Here is a 23,675-nt window from a genome sequence, read left to right as displayed (position 1 = left end):
AAACTAATGACTTCAAAGATGGAAAAAAATTCCTATCCAAAAGAATTACTCCAGTCAAGGAAGTTTTCATTTACCTCAAAACAGGAGAAAAATAACAGAAGGAAATAAAAGGTTTCTTTTGTTTTGTTTTGTTTTAAAAAGACATGAGTAGCTTCTGTGAAGACACAGAGGGAGAATGACAGTGATGATTCTTACAAGATGTAAAGATAAAAATCCTGTGTTAATTAAGTTACCAAATAGAAGGATTTTCCTGGATCTTTTGCTTACAGGGGCTTCTTTGCTTACAGAGGCCAGAAATTTTCAGGACTGAATTTTCCAGGGAACACCAAGTTGATGAAAAAGAAGTGAAAAAATTCAGTGCTAGAAAGCCTGTATTTTTATCTAGCTATTTTTAAAAATAGCCAGTGAAGAAGGTAATCTGTATTCTAAAACTTCCACAGGACGGGGATCAGGAAGGAGAACTCCCAAAATGTAAATAAAAAAGTTAAAAAAAAAAAAAAAAAAAAAAAACCAACAAAAAAACGCCCCAAAAAACCAAAGCCCAAAGAACCCAACAGCACTTGGAGGAAGGAGAGCTCCCAATACTTAAGTAAAAAAAGCCCTGAACCCAACAGAGTTTAGTTACCAACAGAGTATGCTTCTTGCAAAGCAACAATATACTGTGCAGGTCAGGAAGACAACCATTTATGCTGTGAACTAGGAAATAGTTTATAATGATTTACCTGTGTTCCTTGATTGTTGATGTCCACAAAATCACTCCACTCATTTACTAATTCATCGTACGACACCACTTTCAGAAGAATGCTGGGCAACAAATCTCTTGTTTTGCAATCTGGATAGCTGGAGACTTGATGGTAAAGTTCATGATGAACTGAACATTCAGCTGGAATCCTTCTACAATAAACTTCAAACTTTGGTGTATCTGAAATTTCATAAAATATACAAGATTAGAACTTTCTAAAACCTGCACGAAATGAAAACTCACCTATGCTTACACAAACAAGGATGTTTCTGTCTAAAATATTACTAATAAATAAAAACATTACTTTTCCATTGGTTAGAATTTTATATGTTTGGGGTTTTTTCCCTTTCTTTTTTAATGCACTAAGATTTACATAAATAATGTTCTACTGATCACTGCGTTAACATTAATGTTTTGTGTTACACTTGTGAATCTTAGGAAATTAAAATGTTCCATGGGATTGAACTGATGTCAAAAGGACTCTACTGCCTACTAGTTTCCTACAGCTGAGTCACCTTGATGGCTGCAACTAGGGAGACCCAAAAGTCTGGAGTCATGTAAATTCATACTTCTGACCTCATGATTAGCTCCAATAGCTTCCAGGCTTCAGTATCTTCCAGGGTCTGTCACTTTCAGATGGATCTTTATGAGGGCATCAAGTTCTTGTTGTATCCAAAACACATACTGAACTCAATTTTGCATTGGAGATACAGTAAAATAATCTATACTATAACAGTGCACTGTTTCTGCATACTACCTACCTTTGAAGTTCTCTTTTACAAGCAATGGAACCGAGCACCTATTATGAATAATTATACGAGGGCTAGGATCTTCTGTAAGTGTTAGGTACGTCACACCAAGATGCTCTTGGTAAGTGAGTGCTATAGCCCTAAAACAGAAGCAGATATATTTGATTATGCATGTTTTGGATAAAACCTTTATATATCATTACTCTGAACAATAAAACCATTCAAAATTAACATCTTTAAGATTTTTTATAATCAAGTTCTTATTCACAGATATTTACAAATATTTAGGCAAGTACATATCTCCACTGAGAATTATACGGAAACAGAGAAATGGGTGGAAATAGCACAAAAAACAGTATTAGAGAAGAAATCACTTGAGACAACTCATGAGTTAAATCAAGCATGTGTGTTTACAAGATGAGAGCCCTGGCCAGCAGAGATTTATATTAAATTAAAAACATGAGATTGTAGGTCCAAATTTTCAACATAAATCTTAAACATTTTCCAGAAGAATTTGCACACATACTTCTCTGATACACATGAAAGATATTTTTATCAATACATAAATCTGTAACTGACTGCTCCCCTGGAATGATCCCCAGTGCTATCGCCCCTTCAAATGTTAATCTTATGGATCATCACTACACAAATTTCTAAAATGAAAATAAATTAATTTAGTTCTATTTATTAGCTACACAAAATGTCTTCATGCATAAACACAAGTTCATTTTTTCTTGTGCAAATTTACTGGCTCTTTCTAAAAAACTTCACCTCACGGTGATTTTAAGAATTCAAACAGTCTGCAAATTGGATTAGGAACACGAGATTCTCTGTATCCATCTCACAATCATGAGGAAGCTTTTCCTTGTTCTTCCCATTATTATTTTTTTTTAATCTGAAGTCTCTATGAGAATCCTTAGTACCCACAATGATACCTCTCAGACTACAGAGGAACAGTGTGAGGGTTTGAATGGTATCAAGCACTTCAGGCAAGAGAAAGATCATATTGCTGGTAATATGCACTGATGTAGCTTCTCTAATTTCAGCAGATTGTTTCTTGTTTATACCAGTATAAGGATAAATAGATTCAGATACGAGGTCTGAGAACTGAAGTTGGTCATCTGACAAGTCATTGGGCTGTTACTTTAAACAAGCCGGGTGCATTTGTTTTTAAGTAGAATGCATGTTTCAATTATTTCAAGCTTTAAAATGTGGATTTTTTTTCCTTGTCTCAAAACAGTTTCATTCCTTTTTTGCTTTTCTTGTTTATCTTCTTATTATTCTTACTAAAATGTATTTTTACCTTTTAAAAACAAAACCTGAATTGCTGTATTGTATCATTTCATACTGTCCTTGAACACTTAAATTGTTACCCTCAAATTGAAAAAAAGACCATAATCTCAAAAAAACCCCTTTTCACGCTCTTATTTTATATGCATATAAAAAAATATCAGCCCATACATTATAAAAATTGTACAACTTGTACACAGTCATAACATGAAACCATTTATAATAAAAGCATCAAACCCATCAAAAGATAACAATTTTTAAATTAAAGTAAGGCTTGCCTCTACATATGGGGGGCATGTGTTACTCTGACTTTTGCATTAATGTCTTATGGTTTCTTCCTAGCTGAGGCTTTATAGCAACACGCACAGATCATTATTCATGACTGTTCAGCATACAGTACCTGGTACAAAATCCACTTTCACTAAAAACCCCTGTGGGCACAGCCACGCTCTGTCTAGCGAACTCTTGTTTAATGACAGCTGGTAGACTCCACAGCTCACAGCTCCCTGCACAGCCGCCTGGACTGAAACTCAGCAGCATGCGTTTTTCAGTAAGAGGTACCCCTGAAGTTAAGGGAGTGGTATCCGACATCAGATCCCAGAAGGGCACAGCACTCAGCACCTCTCTGGGTGGTGCCCCAGCTGGACTGATGCTGAACACCGTACTGTCTGGTGAATGGAAGTCCTGGGAAAAAAAAAGATGGTGGTAGCATGACATACTGGCTTCTAACAGGAAGTTTATTCGTGGTGACCTTGCACAGAACAGTCTCAAGTAGCTAATGACCACAACTAACTAAAGGTTGCACTAAGTAGACTGCATTAAAAGCTGTTCGGCCAAAATCTGTCTTTAGGTATACTTATGCAGCTAATTAAGCACAGTTTTCTACAGTCCGTCACTCTACCAAAAGCAATAGTTATATCACTGTAATAAAACCATGAGAAGAAAGTCCATTTATCGATACAAAACTAAAATCAGGTTTTAACCTTAACAGTTTTCCAGTTCCCCATCCTGTAAGACTGCCACAAAATGCATGATGCACAAACATAGATACTGATGTGAAGAAAATTAATGCAGAAGGAAAACAAAACAAATAGGGAACTTTAAAAATTTGTTTACCTGCCAGCTCCTCTAGCAAGTTCAACCCTGAGAATTCTTTCCACATACTTTACTATAAATGTAATCTTCGATAAATATGTACAAATGGTTGATTAAAATATATTGACCATGCATACATTTTGGTTCCTGCAAGCTAGTCCTTAGATACACTGTGCGATTATTAGAAAACTGATATTCACGATTTGATGCAGTTCCCTGAAATACATAAACTTTGGGCACGTCTCTAGTTCTGCAGCTTTTTTCAGATAACTGGAATCTTCCCAAAAGAATAACAAGAAGTTTTCAGCCTGCCAGGCCAATATACCTCTTTTACATGCAAACTCAGTAAAAATTCTGAGAACAATTTCAACAGCTACTACGGATTACGCTGCCTATTTTACAGAAATGGCCATTAGTGCCTGAACAGATGGAGAACAGGCAGAACTAATTCTGCAATGTGCAAGAATCTCCTGCTTTGCACAGATTCCTGATCCCAGTTAATTACTGGAGTTGAATTTATGCAGGATTCTGTACTTTAAATAAAATACCTTAGCACTATTATGTCTAAAGATTTCTGTTCAAGCTCTTCTATATGCAGCTGAAACCATACAAATCTAAACATACTGCAGATGACAAGCAAAACCAGTACCCACAGTGCTTTACCTCTTTTCCTGAGTGGGTTTTGGAAATAGAAAGCTGTGGCCTATAATAGATTTGATATGGTGTACTATTGATCATTGTTGTCTTATCTTCTATTTGTAGAATTTGTATACCTTGTCGAACCATCGAAGAAATGCAGAACTGACACAACTGTAAGATAATAAAGAAGATGATGAGGTCACACACAAAACCATAAAATATAGTAGCAGATCTGCCATTTTCTTTTTAACTGTGGAAATCCCATCTATATTCACACACTTTGTAGCTGGAGCCACATCAAATACTTTTGAAGTTGCATTTGTCACTGTTTGCCAAACAAGATAGAAAATTCATTAATTATTTTCCACAAAATATTGTACTAGCTTGATGAGTTGGGCAGAAAGTTTTTGGAAATCTAATTCTTTAAATTATACTTCATACACTGTTTATACTCTCATTAACATAATTAGGGAGGAGCTTTCACACTGCTTACACTTGATTGCTTTCATTCTCTGTTTGACTTAGTTTTTAAATGATAAAGTTATAAATCAGGATAATTTTCTTCTAACCTTTTGATGACCTGGAAAAGCACCAAGTTTTATCTCAGCTTCAACAAACCCTTCTTCGTCCAATGTTACTACTTCCCCATTATCGGCATCCTTCCATTTTGGGGAGGTCACATTATGGACCAGTTTAATTGCCACTGATTTGTGCACAGTATTAGTGTTTGCCCAGTATATTCCAACCTGAAAAGCTTCCTGCAAGTGAAAAATGACCGATTATTACTTGTTGGCAGTTTGATACAGTTCTACTAGTAGTTTCCAGTATGAAGTCAACCTCATTTTTTCCCTTTCTCCCTCCTAAAGAATCTTCTTTGTTTATAATTCACCCTATCTCATTATCCAGTTTCCTGGTAGCATATGAAATATGAAATGACTCAATCTAAACTGCTCTCAAACCAAACATTCCTTCCAGGTGGTCAGCTTTGCTACCGCACTCAATCCACTTCCCAGGGGCCAGTTAGCACAGCAGGGGCCAAAGCCTTTATTTGGCCTTTACAGCAATTTACTTGGTTTGCTACATTATGCCCACATTGCAGATTCATTGGCTGAATTGAGAGGGAGTAGGCTGCTTAATCAGATGGCGTTCCGGTCTTCTTCCTGCAGTGAAAATTTTTAATTATGCATCTTTAAGACATGTTGTTCTTCAAACATTGCTGGTATGTTGTGCTACCCACTTGGTGAGTCAGCATGGCAAATTTCTACTGTTATTTCTACTCATCATATGACTAACAGTGACTGGAAAGTGGGAATCATCTGCATTAATAACCATTCTTCAGAATCAGAAGGGTTTAGCAGAAATATGCCTGTTAACATCAATGGTAAAGTTACCTCAAAGTTGGGAGGTATAATTACTTTCCCAGTAGGTACTTGAAGAACAATCTTCTCTCCTTCAAACAGCCACAGGTCCCACCTGGACTGATTGATAAGCAAAGCCCAGGGCAGAAGTTCAATCAGCAGAGTTTTAACACATGGTTTCCACACCGACAACTTTACCCGCATTGGGCTATCCCACTGGGAGAGTTGCTCATTGCTGTTCCAAACCAAACAAACAAATATAGTCAAAAGAATAATGAATTCAAGATTACAAATGATAAGCTGTCATTTTTGGAAATTTGCAAGGCTTTTCTGGTTCTAAAATAGAAAAACAATCTCTTCTTATCATCCTGGAACATATCCAGATGCTGTCAAGACTGATCTAGCTATGCATAGGCTACAAAGACATATTTTTAACTGCATCAGCTCCACCTAATTTGGTCAGTTAAAGAAATATGTTAACAGAATTATCACTATCCTTCCGAACTAAACCTGTAACTTTTAGAGTCATAAAATCACATTTCCATGGTTTTTTTTTTCAGCAACTCCCTGTTTCTGTACTGAAACAGCTGCTGAATAAACAACAGCTCTAGCCTCTAGAGTTGCAGTAAAGAAGGTGCATTCACAGTAAAAAGACTAATTTTTTTTTAATCCTTGCTGATGTTCACAATGTAATCAAGGGCAGCCCCTAGGCTGACTTCTATTTTTTCCAACCCACAACAGATTCTGCAGCTTACATACAGGAATCATGTAATTACTGAAAACATATTCAATGTCGATCACATATAGTCTTCTTGAATGTGATTTAAGTTTATTTGAAAACGCAATGCAATAACAATGAAGAAGGTTTAGCAAAGAATTACCCGTCTGAATCCTTCCTATTATATGGCCATGTAGGCTGGGGAGGATTAGTGGTGCCATAGAACTCAGACAGTATTCGGTTGACATTGCCACCTGGATGGGATTTAGTCGCTATCTGTTTAATTAGTGTGGTTGAAATAGGGACTGCACACTCTGATGGATCATCTTCCTCCCTGTCATAGAAAACAGATTCAGTCACTTACACAACAAGATTAAGGATTAGTAGCATGAACATTTTCTTTAATGAAGCTTTCCAAGCTTACTCTGCAGTAGGAACACTCACAAGGTAATCACAGATGAATCAAGTTACAATGTCTAACAACTTCCTGAGCATTAACTGATACACACGAATTTGTTATGACACTAATGACCTTTGTGTCTGAGACCCTAGAAACTCTTCAGTATTCCCCAAAAAATATTTCAAGATAATTTAGGAATTTATTTTCAAAACATAAAACCGTGGACTGCTTAAGCAAAAAATGCTAATGTGCTTAGGACAATTATACCAAATTTAGTATGTTCTGTCATATAATTTCAGGCCAGATATGCTTGTTCTGTTCTATCTCCTCTGCATATGCTATGCGCTCAGAAAAAATGCACCAGAAATTACAGCGTAAATTATTCCTCCTTTTCCATACAAATGAACCATTTTCAAGGAAAGTGAGTATTTTACCTGGCTTGAAATGTCAGGTGGTGTGTAAGATCAGGTTCTATATTTCGCAGTGCTTTCTCCTGCCCTTTCCCTGGAATCACTTGTGTTTCATTCAGTCCCAGACTTCTTTTCTCTAAATGTATGATAATTGGGTCTGGAAGATGGCTCCTTACAATGAAAAGAGGGCTGAAAACAATCTACAAAAAGAAAACAATATACCAATTCAAGGCTAATTTTATTCCAGTATTACAGCTGTTGAAACAAGCTATTGATAAATCTTTCAAGTAGGTCATTCTGCCCTTGATTTATTATATGACATGTAAGGCATAAAAGTTTAGATTTCAGAGACATTAAGTGTACTTACTAATCGTTGCTGCGCATTAGAGTTGGGTTCTAAAGTCAAAATGGTGCACCACACATATGTAATTGAACTCTTTGAAGATGGTACCTGTATACAGAGAGATCAGCAGCATTACACTAATATTATTTCAGGATGATAATGTTCAACATTTCATCATATTAAGCAGAAGTCTAAATGCTAAGTCCCCAGCTTTCTCAAACATTTTTAATGCTATATTCCATATACCTATTTCTAGTCATACCTGAATGACACTGCTGTGTTCTGTATGTTTAGAACTTAGACATACATCTCGGGACCAGTCTTCATCTCCTGTAGCTTTCACACTCAGCTCAGTGAGCTCATTATTTTCTAGGACATATGAAGGCAACTTCTGCTTGGCTGCAAGGCAGTTGATGTGTTCTTTTACTACGGCCTGTCCGTCCTGGCTCATGTAATGCTGAACCACTTTCAGTTCAATACTTTCGGAAAGGTAACTACAGACAGTCTGCCTTCCGCAGATTAGGATCTAAAACACATAAAAATATGCAGCTCATATATAACAACTGTGAAAAAGAAAGGTCAAAATGGAATTAGAGAGTGAAAATCTGTACAAGAATAATCTCCCTATTTTAGGTTTTCCCAAGCACTGCTGAAGGCAATGAATGGTAAAACATTATTTTTGTTGGCCAAATGTATGTGCAATTTCATAGAAACCTAGGCATTAAAATGCCTGAAATATTGCTAACGCAGTATCCGGGCTTGAGAGAAACACGTAATGTATCCACTTTCATTCCCACTGAACTCAGCAGTACTGCCCAAGCTCTGGATTGGATTTTAAGAGTACCGTGATGGTCTCTGAATGCTGAGCCCTTTCTGAGCAGACGCAGTGAAAGGTTTCTACTGGTGCCTCACTTTCCCAGCACAATCCAGTGTTCCAGATTTTTCAGTATGTTTCCTGTTTCAATGCTTATAATTCCATTAAATGGCTGTACCCTATTTCTGTATTTAAGTGCACCCACCTAGAAAATTACCAAATTAGACTCAGAGTTGTTGCTGTCCATCATACATGAATTGTTTATCATAGAACATATAGCTGACTTTTTCTAAGCTATATGAAGGAACAGCATTTTATGTGTACCCCTGTGTAACCATCTTCATTTGCTTTTCATTAATGAGGGTGCACACTCTAGCTACAACCTACCAAGCAAAGTCTCAGCAGGGCCCTCAGTAACACCAGGCACCGTTCTCATCTGAGAAGGTGTATTTCTGTTGCACAACATAAGATGTTCTGCCATATCCATGAGCTAAACATGTTACATCCACCACATGCTCTGGCTTCTGCCAACACAGGCTTCTGGACTGCGGTGTTATTAAAGATCTCTTTACAAAGATAGTATGTGAAAAGTCACTGCACAGATGCCTATTTTCAAATGTTAATTGAGTCATTACTTCTTTCTCCTTTAACAAAACTGTCAAAACTTACAAACCATGCAAAGAGATGTTTACTAGAACATGTAAAATACATGGTGGCAATTGAACTTTTAAATGCTAATATACATACGAAAGTGAAGAAAAACTTGTAAAATCTCCTCAGAATGCCCCAAAAAGACTGTTATAGTTAGTGTGGGGTGTTTTTTTTTCAGATCCCAGTAGGAGAGAATAAATAACAAGGTGACTAATTCGTGAATTACCCATGCTATTTTCTCCAGACTGGATCAAATACTTACTTGCTTTTGCACTCCACTGAGCTGCTGAACTTTGATAATAAGCGATGCTGTCCGGCCCTTGTACTGAATGGTACGAATAAAGGTCCCTGTATTGTCCACATTGAATGGTTCAGACCACCGCCAGTTTCCCCAGCCTTCAATACAGATGTGTAACAGCTGGAAAGAAAGCAATTACTGCTTCAATACATAACTGGGGGAAAAAAAAGAAAAAGCCTTGCAGTAGGCTAGGAATTCCCATGAAAGAAAAATATTCTTGGCTTTAAAATTCAGCAATGCTAAGCACACCAGTTTGCTGAATGATCCACTCATTCTGTGATTCTGTGATTTCAGATACAAGCAGAAGAATCAAAACCACCGTAAGATAGCTCTGCATCACACATGTCTAGAAATTACCTGCTTTAACAATGTATGCTTAGGAAAAAAACCAGTATGTAGACTAGAGAGATAAAACAGGAAATAAGAGGTTTTCTTTAGTGCCCTTTAAATTGTTCTAGAAATCCACCCTCTTAATTATCAGCAAGGTGATAGGGAATGCAGGTCCAGGCGAAATTTCTGGCCTTCAGAATAAGACAGAAAATTACAAATACTCTTCCCTTCAAAATAAAGATGAAAATCTGTATGTCTGTGTGTATAGCTCACATATAAATCTGTGTTAAAAGTAGAACTTAGTATATTGCTGAGAGATGGGAAATATTTCATTTCTTACACAAATGTGGTAGCAAGTTCAAGCTTGACTGCATGAGAAGAAATCTAACTGCATAATTATACTCCTTGTGTGATTTATTCCGGAAAAGGAGTGGCTTTTTTCCAGTTTAACTTAAATCACTTCCAGAGCAATATAGTCTTTCATCATTTGAAGAGCCTTTCATCCATTTACCCACCATACGCACTTACCTCTATCCCATGGAGATTCTTTAAGCCAGAGTAGTGAAAATTGGTACTGTTCCATGTAGGTCAATGAAGTTACATAAATTTACACCAGCTGAAGATCTGGCTATTTAGCTCTGTATAGATGTTTTGTGGCTGTGCAAACTTAAGGATGTGAGTTACATATAAGGGATCAAAGCAATAAGCATTCTGGGTAAAATTTATTCTTTGCAGAGGGCCAGCAGAGAACCTAAGCATTACTTAAGTCCTTTAAAACAGTTATATAAAGGCCTTGTGGGAATTCTCTCTTGAGGGTTGAATTTCACTCTGATTTTGGACATCTGTCATTAATTAATTTAAGTAATTGAGACCAGGATCAGGCCCAAATTATTTATACTAGCAAAAATTGAAACTTGTAAATATTATGTTCTCACATGATTTGTTTCTAGAAAGAGATAGCACTGGTCATGGGTCTGGCCAGATGGACTTAGTGAAGGGCTGGATGATGGGTTTTTTCATTGTTTCAAGAAAAAAACCACAGCAACAACTTTCAAAGACATTACAACTCAGTAGACTGTTTGCAATTTGTGGTATCCTCAGCACAAGTTACACACAGAACAATAACATCCATTCAGTGGGTGGCTTTTGAATTTGCGAGAGTGATGACTGTTGCATTCAGATTCAAATTAGTTTTATGCTGGAAGCACAAAGGCTAATACGTGCCAGTGTGAACATGGGCATGCATCTGGATGTGCACATGCCTGGGCAGAGCTTTATATTCCAGAATACATTGAGGGAAGCTATGCACTAGGACACTCAGAGTCGTAAACAAACACGTCGCTTTGATTCTTAGGTATTAGTTACAGAAAAGGAAAAACAAAACAAAACAGAACAGTCCAACTGTAGTGGCTGGAATCAGTTCAGTTTCTTACAGAGGCAGCTGGGAATAAATCTCATCACATATGAAAACTAAGAGAAACAAGAAAACTGTTTACTTTGGAGAGACTGGTAGCTGGAAATGACAGCCAAATAATGAGAAAAGGTACTAAAGCTATAAGGCACACAAAACATGGTGTGCTCCAAAGACAGATGTCATATAAATGTCATAATTGATGTTTAGTAATTTTATGTAGCTCCAACATTAGGATGTCTCCCACCCTGTATAAACAGCTTTGCTCACGACCTGAATGTTCCCAAGGAAGGCGCTGTCAGCTTTCCCTGAGCAGTCATTAGAACACAAATGTTGCCTACTAATTTTCTTTGTAACATAATAATTAGTCGGGATTTAACTTCATGGTTCAGAAAGTGAAACAAAAAAGATACACACATACACACATTGGTAAATGCTACATACAAAGGGAACAGCCTTTGTAAGTTAAAGAGATCCAATATATTTGTATTGGGGACATAACAATGTAAGAATTGGGTACTGCATAAGTTTACTTCTGAGCCAAGAAACTGCATTCCATGAAAATGCAAAGAGACCTCTGGGGAAATCAGTCATTTAAATGTGAGATTTCTGGAAAACATGCCTAGAAGTAATTAGCAAACGACACTAAGCGATACAGAGATATATGGCAGGAAATAAAAATTGAAGCAATTTTAGAAAATTAAGTGATCAGGTTTAACATTATTTTAGCAGAAGTCGTCGTAATAGATGGTGTTAGACACTCAACACGGCAGAGCTCTAAACCTGACCAAACACTACAGATTCACAGTAATTGCCATGAAACTCCCTTTCATTTATCACACTTTAAGTAAATTCTAAGTATTTATTAGATACTCTGCTTAGAGAAAATTCAACAAGTACAGCTATGTATGGTACATATATTAGAAGAGAAGTCATTGCATAAAGTTACAAAAAATATTCAATGGACTTCAAAAGCATTCTAACAAATATAATCCAGTGATTAGTGGCAATTTATAGTCTAGAGAGAATTTAAAACAGACAATCTATTGTATATGTGAAAATAGGCACTCATTTGTGTAACCATTTGATTTCTGCATTTTGTTTTAGGAAAATGGATCAAGAGATAACAGAGTTTTTTGTTTTGACTAGATTTTGTGGAGTTTGGATTTTTAAATCTGAGCCATTATAGATTTCTGTTTTGAGAAGGAAAGAAATTACCTTCAGGGAGACAGACTAAGATGAAGCTGCTCCTATTGGAGTAAATGTCTAGAAAAGCTGTATTCTTTATAATGTTTCTTTACAGAATGTTTCTATGTACTCCTCAAAATTTATTTAAGTTTTCAGCTAGATTTGTGAGTGAAGGATAAGATCTGAGTAAATAAGGCTAAGTGTCATATGACAAGGCATGAAGACTAAAATGGGGGATTAAAAATGAGACTAAGAAGGGCAGAAAAGGCAGCATTTTCCAGCTGTGTAAGTAATTTAAAGCTTGTGGCCTCAAAATGCTTAGTGATACAAATTTGATTTCTACTTTGCTTGTAGATCAACCAAACTTAGCTTAGTTTCACTCTAGTTAGATTACATCTGTCTTCTAAGTGAAACTAGAAAATGCTTTTGGGGAAGAATAAGGGTTATTACTCTCAACTCTGAGAGACTGTGAGGAATCAAGTGAGGACCTGGTTAATGGTGTGGAAGCAGTCATTTTTTTCTAAGAGATGTAAGACAGTAAAATAAAAGCTGTGATGATACAGAAACATGGAGGAAATGGAGATCTGGAGATGGGAGCTGAATTCTAAGACTTGAAGGTATAGCAAGTTTTAATGGAAAAATTAAAGGAGAAGGATGATCAGTATTTTTTGGTTGTGTTTTCAGAATACAAGGAGGCTCTTGACCAGGATTATGATATGCCACAATAAAATCAATTAGTATTTGGGAAAACAGTGATTGAAATGTTCACTCTGCACACTGTCAGAAGCAACGACCACCAATTCAATTTCAGTTTGGCCTCATTTTCTCCTGGACCTGGGAGATCTGACCAGTTCTACATCATTGGGCCTTGTAAGACAGAAGGGCAGTACAGAGCATGGGAGAAAGCAATTTCCATCATCCCATGCTGGCTAGGAGCAAAAAATGTCACACTTGGTAGATAAAACTCTGAGCCTTGGGGTGTCCTGGAGATGTTGCGAGCCTCAGCACAGTCTGCAAAGCTGGCCTGAACCTCATGGGTAAACCTAGCTCTACACATTGTGGAAAAGAGTCTTTTGATTAAGGAACAGTAACCAAATTATAAGGGTTCATGTGATTCATGGATAATACCAATCCTCATCTGCTCCAGATATTATCTAGAAAGTCAATTACATAGAACATAGTATAATCACTGATTTCAGATGCAGGACTCCAAAGGAAAGCAACAATACATTTCTCACTACTTGAAAAGTGTAAAACAGCATAAACCAGCTTTTTTTGGTTTTGTTTTTGTTTCTTTTTTTCCCCCTGATGTTGTTCTGTAAATGACCTGTGAAAGATTATATAAAATGTAAAAAGTTGTGCAGCGAATTTGTAAGATCCCTAAACAATAAGACAGGAAAATATCCCAATATAAGTCACAGTTTCTAAGTTCACAGTTTCCACAGAGTATTGTATATCATCTTATACTTTATACAACCCTATACCTGAAAGAATGGCAACTTTGAAATAAATAACATTGAATTATGATGCTGCTGGACATGCAACATATAGGAAAATTTGGCTTCAGTCTTTTTTTTTTGTAGGAGGAGGAGATTCTTAAAACTATTTCCAAATCTACATCTACCTTTAAAAATTACATTTATAAAAGTCTAGAAGAAGTTGTGCTATGCAGGCACACTATTTAAAATAAGAGAAAAACAACTTTAAATGGGCTTCAGTGAAGGTATTACTAATATACTAATCACTACTAATATCTATTCAAGAATTTATAAGTGTGCATTTAGAAGAACAGAAAAGCAAATGATAAAGAAATATTCCCCCCCCAAATTCTATGTAAGTAGCAATAAAGTGACAGAGAGCTGTTTCAGGCATATTTACCTACTTTGATACGAAATAAAACTATAATGTTTACAACCAGTAATTTGGCCACATTCTCACTGAAGTCATTGCCCAAATCAACATAGGAACTGATTTTTACCCACTACACTTCTTGACTGTTTCAAGTCAAGGATGGTGAGAAGTGAAAATGGGCATCATAACCTTGGAGGAAGGCTCTGGAGAAAGGTCGGGAGCTGTTACTTTAAATGCAGACTTCTATGCAACATTATGTTTTGTATAGGAAGTAAAATACTGAATTTAGATCCACTATTCTTTGCTTTTTCAGAGGACTCTGCTGAAGTTTGAGCGTGGGGAAAATAACTAGTAATAACTACCATGTTATAGAAGATTTTTGCTGTTTACTCACAAGGAAATGATCTCTGCAGAATATGTTCAGGGGACTCTCATGTGAATAGCTGGGTTTTACATTTGCTGTGATCCCCAGTGGGACCCTCTGACTGCCTACTGTCTTGCAAGACAGAATTCCTTAACTCTGAGTAAATTGCTAGGTCTGATCTCTCCTAACTTCAGAGTTTCACCCTGTGTATCATATGCTCCAGTTCTCCTAAAAAGCACAGCTGTCTTGGAGACAAACATGACTTTTGACATAACTGGGGCCCATCCCACAAAGCAACTTGAAGATCAAGATAAGGAGTGCAGACTGGATCCAATAATAATGTAGGAGCCAGTGTTGTCTGTAAGGCACAGGAGTGATATAGCTTCTCTTCCCTTTTAATGATATCTAACAGACCTCTACCTTTCATTAAAATCTGCAAAAGGAACTCACAAGGTCTGGCAACTTTTGCTAGAATTGCTTAAAGCCTTAAATATCATCAGTTTTGGACTTACCCCAACTCTGAAAGGGACTATATAGTTGGGGGTGTCTTATCCCTAAGGAAGGACAAAACCTCATGAAATCTGAGCAAAACGTGGGGGATGGAGTGGAGTAGAAGAGCAAGCATTGGACCTCAGACTTATTACTGAAATATTAGCCAAACTAGCGAGACCTGCAGGAATCACAGCGAAAGTTAAAAGGGAAAGGTTAGGTTCCCTGAAATGTAGAATACCCGGGCTCTGAAAAAATGAAGGAAGGAAGGAGCTTTAAGTTAAGCCAGATAGTTGGAGGGACACCATCAATAGCAGATAAATCCAAATCGTTGGTGTGCTATAGCTGATTTTGTAACATGAAAAACAATTTTTAATTAGACTATTGTAGCTTCATTAATATTAATTCTAAATGTAAATAAAGCATTATATAGAATATAACTATGTGCTACTACAAAAATAACTTATTTTAGGTATATATCTTCATGTTAAATAATTCAAATGGGCAACTACTGCATCTCTCACTATGCTTAATTAGCAAAAGAAAAATGGAGAATTTTCTTGATGTGAATGTAAAAGAAATACAATCCTTTTAAAACTATTTATTTTCATTTAACTGAACTGCCTTGCCATACTAGAAAAACATTTTGCAGAGGTTAAATAAAGTATTTCATGGCAACCACTGCTTCTTAGTGCCTGTGTAACAAGAAACATGAGCCAGCTGAAGTTGTGCAAGTTGGTTTTCTTTCCCAGTAAGAGAATGTGGTATCTAAGACCTTGTCCTAACTCATTTTATCCCCAAGAGTAAGTCAAGTAAGTCAAGTATGAACTAATGCCTGGAGGGAAGTCCCTGACTCCAGAAGTATGGATTATTTCACATTTATCTTACAATCTGCTCTCAGAGTTCTTAAAATTCACTAACTTGGCAAGTCGGGAATTATCATGAGAAATGAAATAATTTCATAACTATGAAGTCATCTAGCATTCCATGAATATGACACTTGGAGGGTTTGTCCATGCTTGGGCATTATTCTGACCTTTGGATAACAAGCTGTTAGATAGTCTTGCATGGAAACAATTAGAAAAGTGCCATAGCATAATAAGGACAACTTGATGTCTTAATTGAGTCTTTGTTTTCATTTCAAGGATTTGTATTAATCACTGAGAATATTTACACGACAATAATATTTAAACAAACCTATTTCGTATGATCTAAAATGACAAAGGATTGTGCTGTTTAGACTGTTTAGATGAACTGCCATTCAGAAGCATGGTAAATTTAGTGATTCATATTTAGCATTAACCAAATGAACAAACCTTACAGATGGATGCCAAGATTCCCTGACCTTTGTAAAGAAAATTTGCTTCTATCTCAATAGTGTGTGAAAGCCTTATATTTTTCAGTGAAATTACCTCAGTGCTATTTTTTTAGTCTCTAAATTTCCCATCAAGAAATGGCTGTTAAAAACATTTAAAGAGCAGAAATATTCTTGAAATGATTCCAAAGGCTGGGAGAAGGGAGTTACAGCCCCTCTACTAGAAGAGCCTGCTGGCCAACAATGTGGTTGAGTCAGGAGGAGTGAGCTGTTAGATTCGCCATCTCCTGGGACATGGGAATCCAACAGGACACTCCTGACTGTGAGCCCAGTTGTTCCCTGAATCTGAATCTGATCAGAGCAAAACAGAATGGGGAAACCCTTTGACATCACCAACTTTTAGCTGAAGAATGAATATCTGAAAAACGAATCTTAAGTTCCTACTGTCACCTCACCCACTCCCTAATGTGTGATTTGATTTAATGCTGGACTTCCCCACCTTTCATCCCACACTTTTGTTTTTCATTTAATAAGAGACTTACACAGTCGCCATGGAAACGGAGTATTTTGAACTGCTCAAGTCTGTGACTGAAAGGACAAGCTAAAGTTCCATGTTTAAATATTAAAGTTCTGCAGGTGTTAGATGGCTAATGACATATGTTGTGCTGGTGGTCTTTGGCAGCTTGGCTGGAACTGATAGGAAGTATCAGTAACAAGCTGCAATTTTAACTCTTCTACTTTTCACTCTGCTTGAGATAACCTCCATTAACCTTCATTTTCAAAACTCTTTAGAGTTTGCACCATTATCAGAAATACACCGTTATTAGAAATACACCATAATCAGAACTACACCATTAGTAGAACTACCTAGAATGATGGTCAAAAATAGGATTCTCCCAACTGAACTATTTTATATAAGTAACCAGAAAATGGATATGAAAAATTGTTACAGGACATCACAGGCATTTTGTTTGTATGAGAAAACATATGTCCTTTTTGAAAACGTGACAAGGGACACGCAGTACTCCAGTGTCTTTAAGTCTCCAAAGGTCCCCCCTCCGTGCACTACGACACCAGGGCACACCATTTATAAAAACTCCTCTATCCCTGGGGTTAGATGGTCCTTTATTAGGCTGCTTCCTCTTAACTAAGGCCTTGACTTCAGTGTCAACTGCAACTGTTTAGTCTGGCTGAATTTGCTCTGCACAGATTACTGTATTTATGTAAAATTCAGTAGTTTTGCATATCACCAACTGACATATGAAAGAAAAACACAGTAAATTTGTCATCTCTGCTTCCCAAAGAAACTTGAAACTTGTCAGCAGTGAAAGTGTGCACAGCTCCTGTTTAGAATTACCAGCTAAATTTCACCTTTTTCACTTGCTAAGGCTGGTATTTTCCAGGGCCCTGGAGGAGTTGGGAATACCCATCCATTACACTTCTCCCATGAGCTATAAAAGTTTTAGCAACTGTGCAGTGCAGGACTACTGCTCATCAAGTAGGGTGGCACAGGTCTCCAGTCTCCCACTCAGCAGGAGATGGGTACATATTAAAAAGAGAGAAGAAATGGCTTTGCTGTCTCATAAATGATTATTTTTAGATTTAAATTCTTGCCTTGTCTTGAATCAAGATGAAAAATCGATTTTTCACCACCACTCACAAAAACCAACAACATGGTTTCATTGAAATATTTCCTGATGATAATTTTAAAATAGTTTACTTCAGTTTCAGTGTTTATCCTTAAAAAAATACCCAAGAAACAGAAATGGCATTCTTTAAACTTTGTAAGTGGGGTGTTTCTGACAATTTAGAATATTTTCTAATGCAAGCACATGCTGTGTTGAGAGATTTGTCCAGTTTGACCCTGTTCTGCAAACAATTTCAGTGAACAGATGCTTCTGGTAAAAACAATTCATTAAAAAAAATTCCCCAAACCTCTAATGTACATCACAGAAAACAGACACTGATCACTTAGTTATAAAAACCTGGCAAGCGATCTTCCTTTGGTTTTTTCCAGAAGCTTCAGTTTCCACAATCGCTCAGTTTTACAAAAAGCGGTCTTGCACATCCAGTTCTACCCTCAAGTAACTTCTAAACACTTCTGGCTTTCCTCACTCTTTGTTTACCTTTTCTCTCTGATGCAGCCCCGACATTTGACTCCTGAAGGAACCAGAGCTTTAGAGATAGTCGAGACCACAGAGAAAGCCATAAAGCCACCAGCCAGCTTTAGTAACTGCTGCATTCAGAGGGCTGTTTCTGACATACCTGTGGGGACTTGTGAGAGCGCCAGCTGTACTGGTGACTGTGGAGACTAGCCAGCAAAATATTTTCATCAGTATCCACCTGGCCAAACCGCAGTGTCTCTTGTGTGTCATTACAGATCACAAAATGGCTGAAGACCAACTCCTCTGCCTCAGGGCATTGGTTCTGAAAAGAAAGGGATATGAAAGCCAGTAAGCATCAGATTAATTGCAAGACATTTGGCAGCTATCTGCCCAGTGGCGACTGTTACAACACAGAAATGCTTCAAGATCTCTTGCCATTAGCTTTGGTCTCATAGTAGTCTACTCTCTGCAAAAAAAAAGGTGTTTGGGTTGACAAAATATATGCTAAGACTTAACATATTTTACTTCATGTTTCTGTAATACTTAGAGATTTAAAATTACAATAAAAACTTGATTTCCTAACTTATGTAAAAGACTTCAACGAAATTAAGTTCAGTGGGAAAAGTCATATCACATAGGCCAGATGGCGCACTGCAGGCTGAACAGCATGAAGAGGTTTCTCCATGCTGACAACTGATCTCTCAGGCCAACAGGCTGCACTTCCTCTTCCCCAGCTGCTGCTTCGACTTCGAGATGCTGTGGTGGGTCAGGAGCAGAAGACATTCTCTCTCCTGATACCACAGCACTTTAAAAAAAGGAAAAAGAAAAAGCAGCTCCATGAGGCTATTCTGAAAATGCGCCACACAATTCAACAGTCTAATAGGAAAACCAAAAAACTATTACAGGTTTTAAAGCATTTTATATTCTACAATACTTTTTCTCCTGCTTGCAACATCCTTCCATCCCTCTCTTTCTGTTTTTCATCTGGCTGCTTGTCACTTTGTTGACACAATGAGATTACATGATAGTCATAAAAATTACCAGAGCTACAGGTCTTCCACCCCTGACGGCATGAACTATAATCCCCTGTACAGGAGAGGCTGAAGTGTGACTGACAATTTGATTTGGAGATCATCTCGCATATATTTCTGTCCTAGTCATTACTGGGCTGGCACCCTTCACTTTCAAGCAACTATCTAGCAACCATAAAAATTACTCCAAGAAGGCAACATTTGGATAGTCTTAATGCAATTTAATGGGTATAACACAAAGAACTCTTAATCTTCTACTTTTTGTTACCTCTTTTTGACCCATCTTTCCTAGCACATACTTTTGACAATGCTTTATTGTTGGTTGGTTCCCTTCTCTCCACAATATATCCCAGCTGCTCTTTTCTCATCCTTTCCTCCCACGACGTTTTCTCCAACTTATGGGCCCTCCATGGTCTTTGAGAGCTGATTCTGTTTCCCCCCTTGCTCTCTCAGTGGACATTTTAAACAGACAAAATGAAGCTAGCACCTCCTCTGTCTATGATCATATGGGCCTCTAGTTCTTTGATACCAATGTGCCTGGAAGCCTGCAGAAATTCAGAGATCAAGCAAGAGAGAGAGAAAATTTTTTCCTCATAGATCCCTATGGATCATTAGTTATCCATGAAAAACTGTTCCGTACATCACTTGTAGCACACTCCTGGGTGACACACGTGGAACAGATTTTCTGAAAAGCGAAGTGTGCAAGATATCTGAGCTTGAATGCACGTTCACAACTGCTATTAACTTTAGAAGAACCTAAGGTACAGGCAGGTTGTGATTCCTTTTGTGACTGGATGTCAGAATGGTTGGCTGGGAGCATTTGTGCAAAAAAACTATTCACCCTAGCAGATTTAAGCATATGAATATTTACATTAAAGCTTCTCTTCAAATCTCATGAATTTTTCTGCATAGATCAAGTATCTTCTGTGAAACAGGACTCAGGCAAGCATAACCGAAATCTCACTTTTATAAACCACTAAAATTCATTACAGAGCAATATGTCTGTATCACATTCAGTAGCAGATCTGGGTATGCTAAAGGCTGACATTTACAGTGCCACTTCAGAGTGCAGAATTTATTTTGGCATTTTCTAGTGGCAGATCTATGACTTTCTACTGTCAAGCTGCCATACCCACATACTCATAGGTCTACCACATGTATAATATATATATTTTCCTGTTACAGCTTTGCACAATGTTCTTTTTAAAAGGGAGGATTTACTATCCACAGAGCTCAACATGTTGTTATAGTCAAACCTATTTAGAACCCCAGGGGAATTGAAGAAATTGTTGGTTATTTTTTTTACTCCAATACATTTTCTTGCTGATTACACAGAGGCTGGAAGAACAATATCAGAAGATTGTCAACTTCCTTCTTTTTACCTGAGTAACTAACTTAGTTTCAAGTAAGTTCACACAAACTGTAGGTTCTTGCATTTTCCAGAGGGAAAAGAGAATCTAGCAAGTTGTCATGGTTTAAGCCCAGGCCGTAAATTAGAACCACACAGTCTACTTCCCCCCCCCCTCTTTCTTCCCCCCACTCCTGGAGGGACGGGGAGGAGAATCGAAAGAATGCAACTCCTACGGGTTGAGATAAGAACAGTTTAATAACTAAGGTATAACACAAATCACTACTGCTACCACCAATAATGATAAAGGAAATAACAAGGGAAGAGAATACAACACCTCACCGACGGATATCTCGCCCCCACCCCGCAGCGTTCTAGGCCTTCCGGGCGACTCTCAGTTCTACATCCCTGAGCATGACGTGCTGTGGTATGGAATACCTCTTTGGCTAGTTTGGGTCAGGTGTCCTGTCTCTGCTTCCTCCTGGCTTCTCCTCCTCCCTGGCAGAGCATGAGACTCACAAAGTCCTTGGTCAGGGTAAACATTCTGACCAGCAACTGAAAACATCGGCTTTATCAGTATTATTCCCAGGCCGAACGTCAAAAACACAGCGCTGCACCAGCTACTAAGAAGGAGAAAAACTGACTGCTGCTGCTGAACCCAGGACACAAGTATTTGGCATGTACAGAACTCCTAAATTGTACTGGGGGAATGTTATCCCATCAGGAATTATAAATAGACTTGCACACATTTTGGTGCTTATAAATGACTGCCATTAATCATTAGTCTTAAGTCCTAGATCACAGAATAGTCAGGGTAGGAAAGGACCTTAAGATCATCTAGTTCCAACACCCCTGCCATGGGCAGGGACACCCCACACTAAACCATGTCACCCAAGGCCTCATCCAACCTGGCCTTGAACACGGCCAGGGATGGAGCATTCACAACCTCCCTGGGCAACCCATTCCAGTGCCTCACCACCCTCTCAGTAAAGAATTTCTTCCTTAGATCCAATCTAAACTTCCCCTGTTTAAGTTTGAACCCGTTACCCCTTGTCCTGTCACTACAGTCCCTGATGAATAGTCCATCCACAGCATCCTTGTAGGTCCCCTTCAGATACTGGACGGCTGCTCTGAGGTCCCCACACAGCCTTCTCTTCTCCAGGCTGAACAGCCCCAACTTTCTCAGCCTGTCTTCATACGGGAGGTGCTCCAGTCCCCTGATCATCCTCGTGGTCCTCCTCTGCACTTGTTCCAACAGTTCCATGTCCTTTTTATGTTGAGGACACCAGAACTGCACACAATACTCCAAGTGAGGTCTCCCGAGAGCAGAGTAGAGGGGCAGGATCATCTCCTTCGACCTGCTGGTCACGCTCCTCTTGACGCAGCCCAGGATACAGTTGGCTTTCTGGGCTGCGAGCGCACACTGAAGCCGGCTCATGTTCATTTTCTCATCGACCAACACCCCCAAGTCCTTCTCTGCAGGGCTGCTCTTAATCTCTTCTCTGCCCAACCTGTAGCTGTGCCTGGGATTGCTCCAACCCAGGTGTAGGACCTTGCACTTGCCATGGTTAAACTTCATCAGGTTGGCATCAGCCCACCTCACAAGCGTGTCGAGGTTCCTCTGGATGGCATCCCTTCCCTCCGGCGTATCAACCGAACCACACAGCTTGGTGTCATCAGCAAACTTGCTGAGGGCGCACTCAATCCCACTGTCCATGTCACCGACAAAGATGTTGAACAAGACCGGTCGCAACACTGATCCCTGAGGGACACCACTCGTTGCCGGTCTCCAGCCGGACATCGAGCCATTGACCACAACTCTTTGGGTGCAGCCATCCAGCCAGTTCTTTATCCACTGAGTGGTCCACCCATCAAATTGATGTCTCTCCAATTTAGAGACAAGGATGTCGTGTGGGGGCAGTGTCAAACGCTTTGCACAAGTCCAGGTAGATGACGTCAACTGCTCTGCCCCTGTCCATCAGTTCCGTAGCCCCATCATAGAAGGCCACCAAATTGGTCAGGCAGGATTTCCCCTTAGTGAAGCCATGCTGGCTGTCACCAACCACCTCCTTGTTTTTCATGTGCCTTAGCAAGCCTTCCAGGAGAATCTGTTCCAAGATTTTGCCAGGCACAGAGGTGAGACTGACTGGTCTGTAATTCCCCGGGTCATCCATTTTCCCCTTCTTGAAAATGGGGGTTATATTTCCCTTTTTCCAGTTGTTGGGAACTTCACCTGACTGCCATGATTTTTCAAATATGATGGCCAGTGGCTTAGCAACTTCATTCACCAGCTCCTTCAGGACCCATGGATGGATTTTGTCAGGTCCCACGGACTTGTGTACGTTGAGGTTTTTAAGATGGTCTCGAACCAGATCCTCTCCTACAGTGGCTCTAGGGTCTTCATTCTCACAGTCCCTGTGTTCGCCTTCCAAGTCTTGGGTGGTGCGGTCACAGACTTTGCCAGTGAAGACCGAGGCAAAGAAGTCATTAAGAACCTCAGCCTTCTCCAAATCCTGGGTAGCCAGTTCTCCCGGTATCTTCCGAAGGGGGCCTACGTTGTCCCTAGTCTTTTATTCACTACGTACCTATAGAATCCCTTCCTATTATCCTTAACATCCCTAGCCAAGTTCAATTCTAACTAGGCCTTAGCCTTCCTCACCTGGTCCCTAGCTTCCCGGACAGCATCCCTGTATTCTTCCCGGGTTGCCTGTCCCTGCTTCCATCCTTCTATAAGCC

The 23,675-nt window shown here is 38.7% G+C and overlaps 1 protein-coding gene across 9 annotated transcripts in view; it reads right to left on the bottom strand.

Moving 5' to 3' along the window:
* Nucleotides 1–23,675, bottom strand: part of VPS13B (vacuolar protein sorting 13 homolog B) — a 456,296-nt gene that overhangs the window by 28,176 nt on the left and 404,445 nt on the right. For all 9 annotated transcript variants that reach the window (XM_080611867.1, XM_080611862.1, XM_080611863.1 and 6 more), the window contains 12 exons: nt 18,721–18,882; nt 9,472–9,627; nt 8,007–8,270; nt 7,769–7,852; nt 7,426–7,601; nt 6,755–6,925; nt 5,907–6,108; nt 5,085–5,273; nt 4,540–4,686; nt 3,182–3,465; nt 1,504–1,631; nt 723–922 (listed from right to left, as the gene is read on the bottom strand). In XM_080611867.1, coding sequence (XP_080467993.1) covers nt 723–922; nt 1,504–1,631; nt 3,182–3,465; nt 4,540–4,686; nt 5,085–5,273; nt 5,907–6,108; nt 6,755–6,925; nt 7,426–7,601; nt 7,769–7,852; nt 8,007–8,270; nt 9,472–9,627; nt 18,721–18,882 — 2,163 coding nt within the window. The remainder of the gene's footprint in view (nt 1–722; nt 923–1,503; nt 1,632–3,181; nt 3,466–4,539; nt 4,687–5,084; nt 5,274–5,906; nt 6,109–6,754; nt 6,926–7,425; nt 7,602–7,768; nt 7,853–8,006; nt 8,271–9,471; nt 9,628–18,720; nt 18,883–23,675) is intronic.

The sequence above is a fragment of the Psittacula echo genome (genome assembly GCF_963264785.1).
Source record: "Psittacula echo genome assembly, chromosome: 2".
NCBI lineage: Eukaryota > Metazoa > Chordata > Aves > Psittaciformes > Psittacidae > Psittacula > Psittacula echo.
The sequence above is the reverse complement of the archived record's forward strand: the minus strand, read 5'-3'. Positions and strand labels throughout refer to the sequence as shown.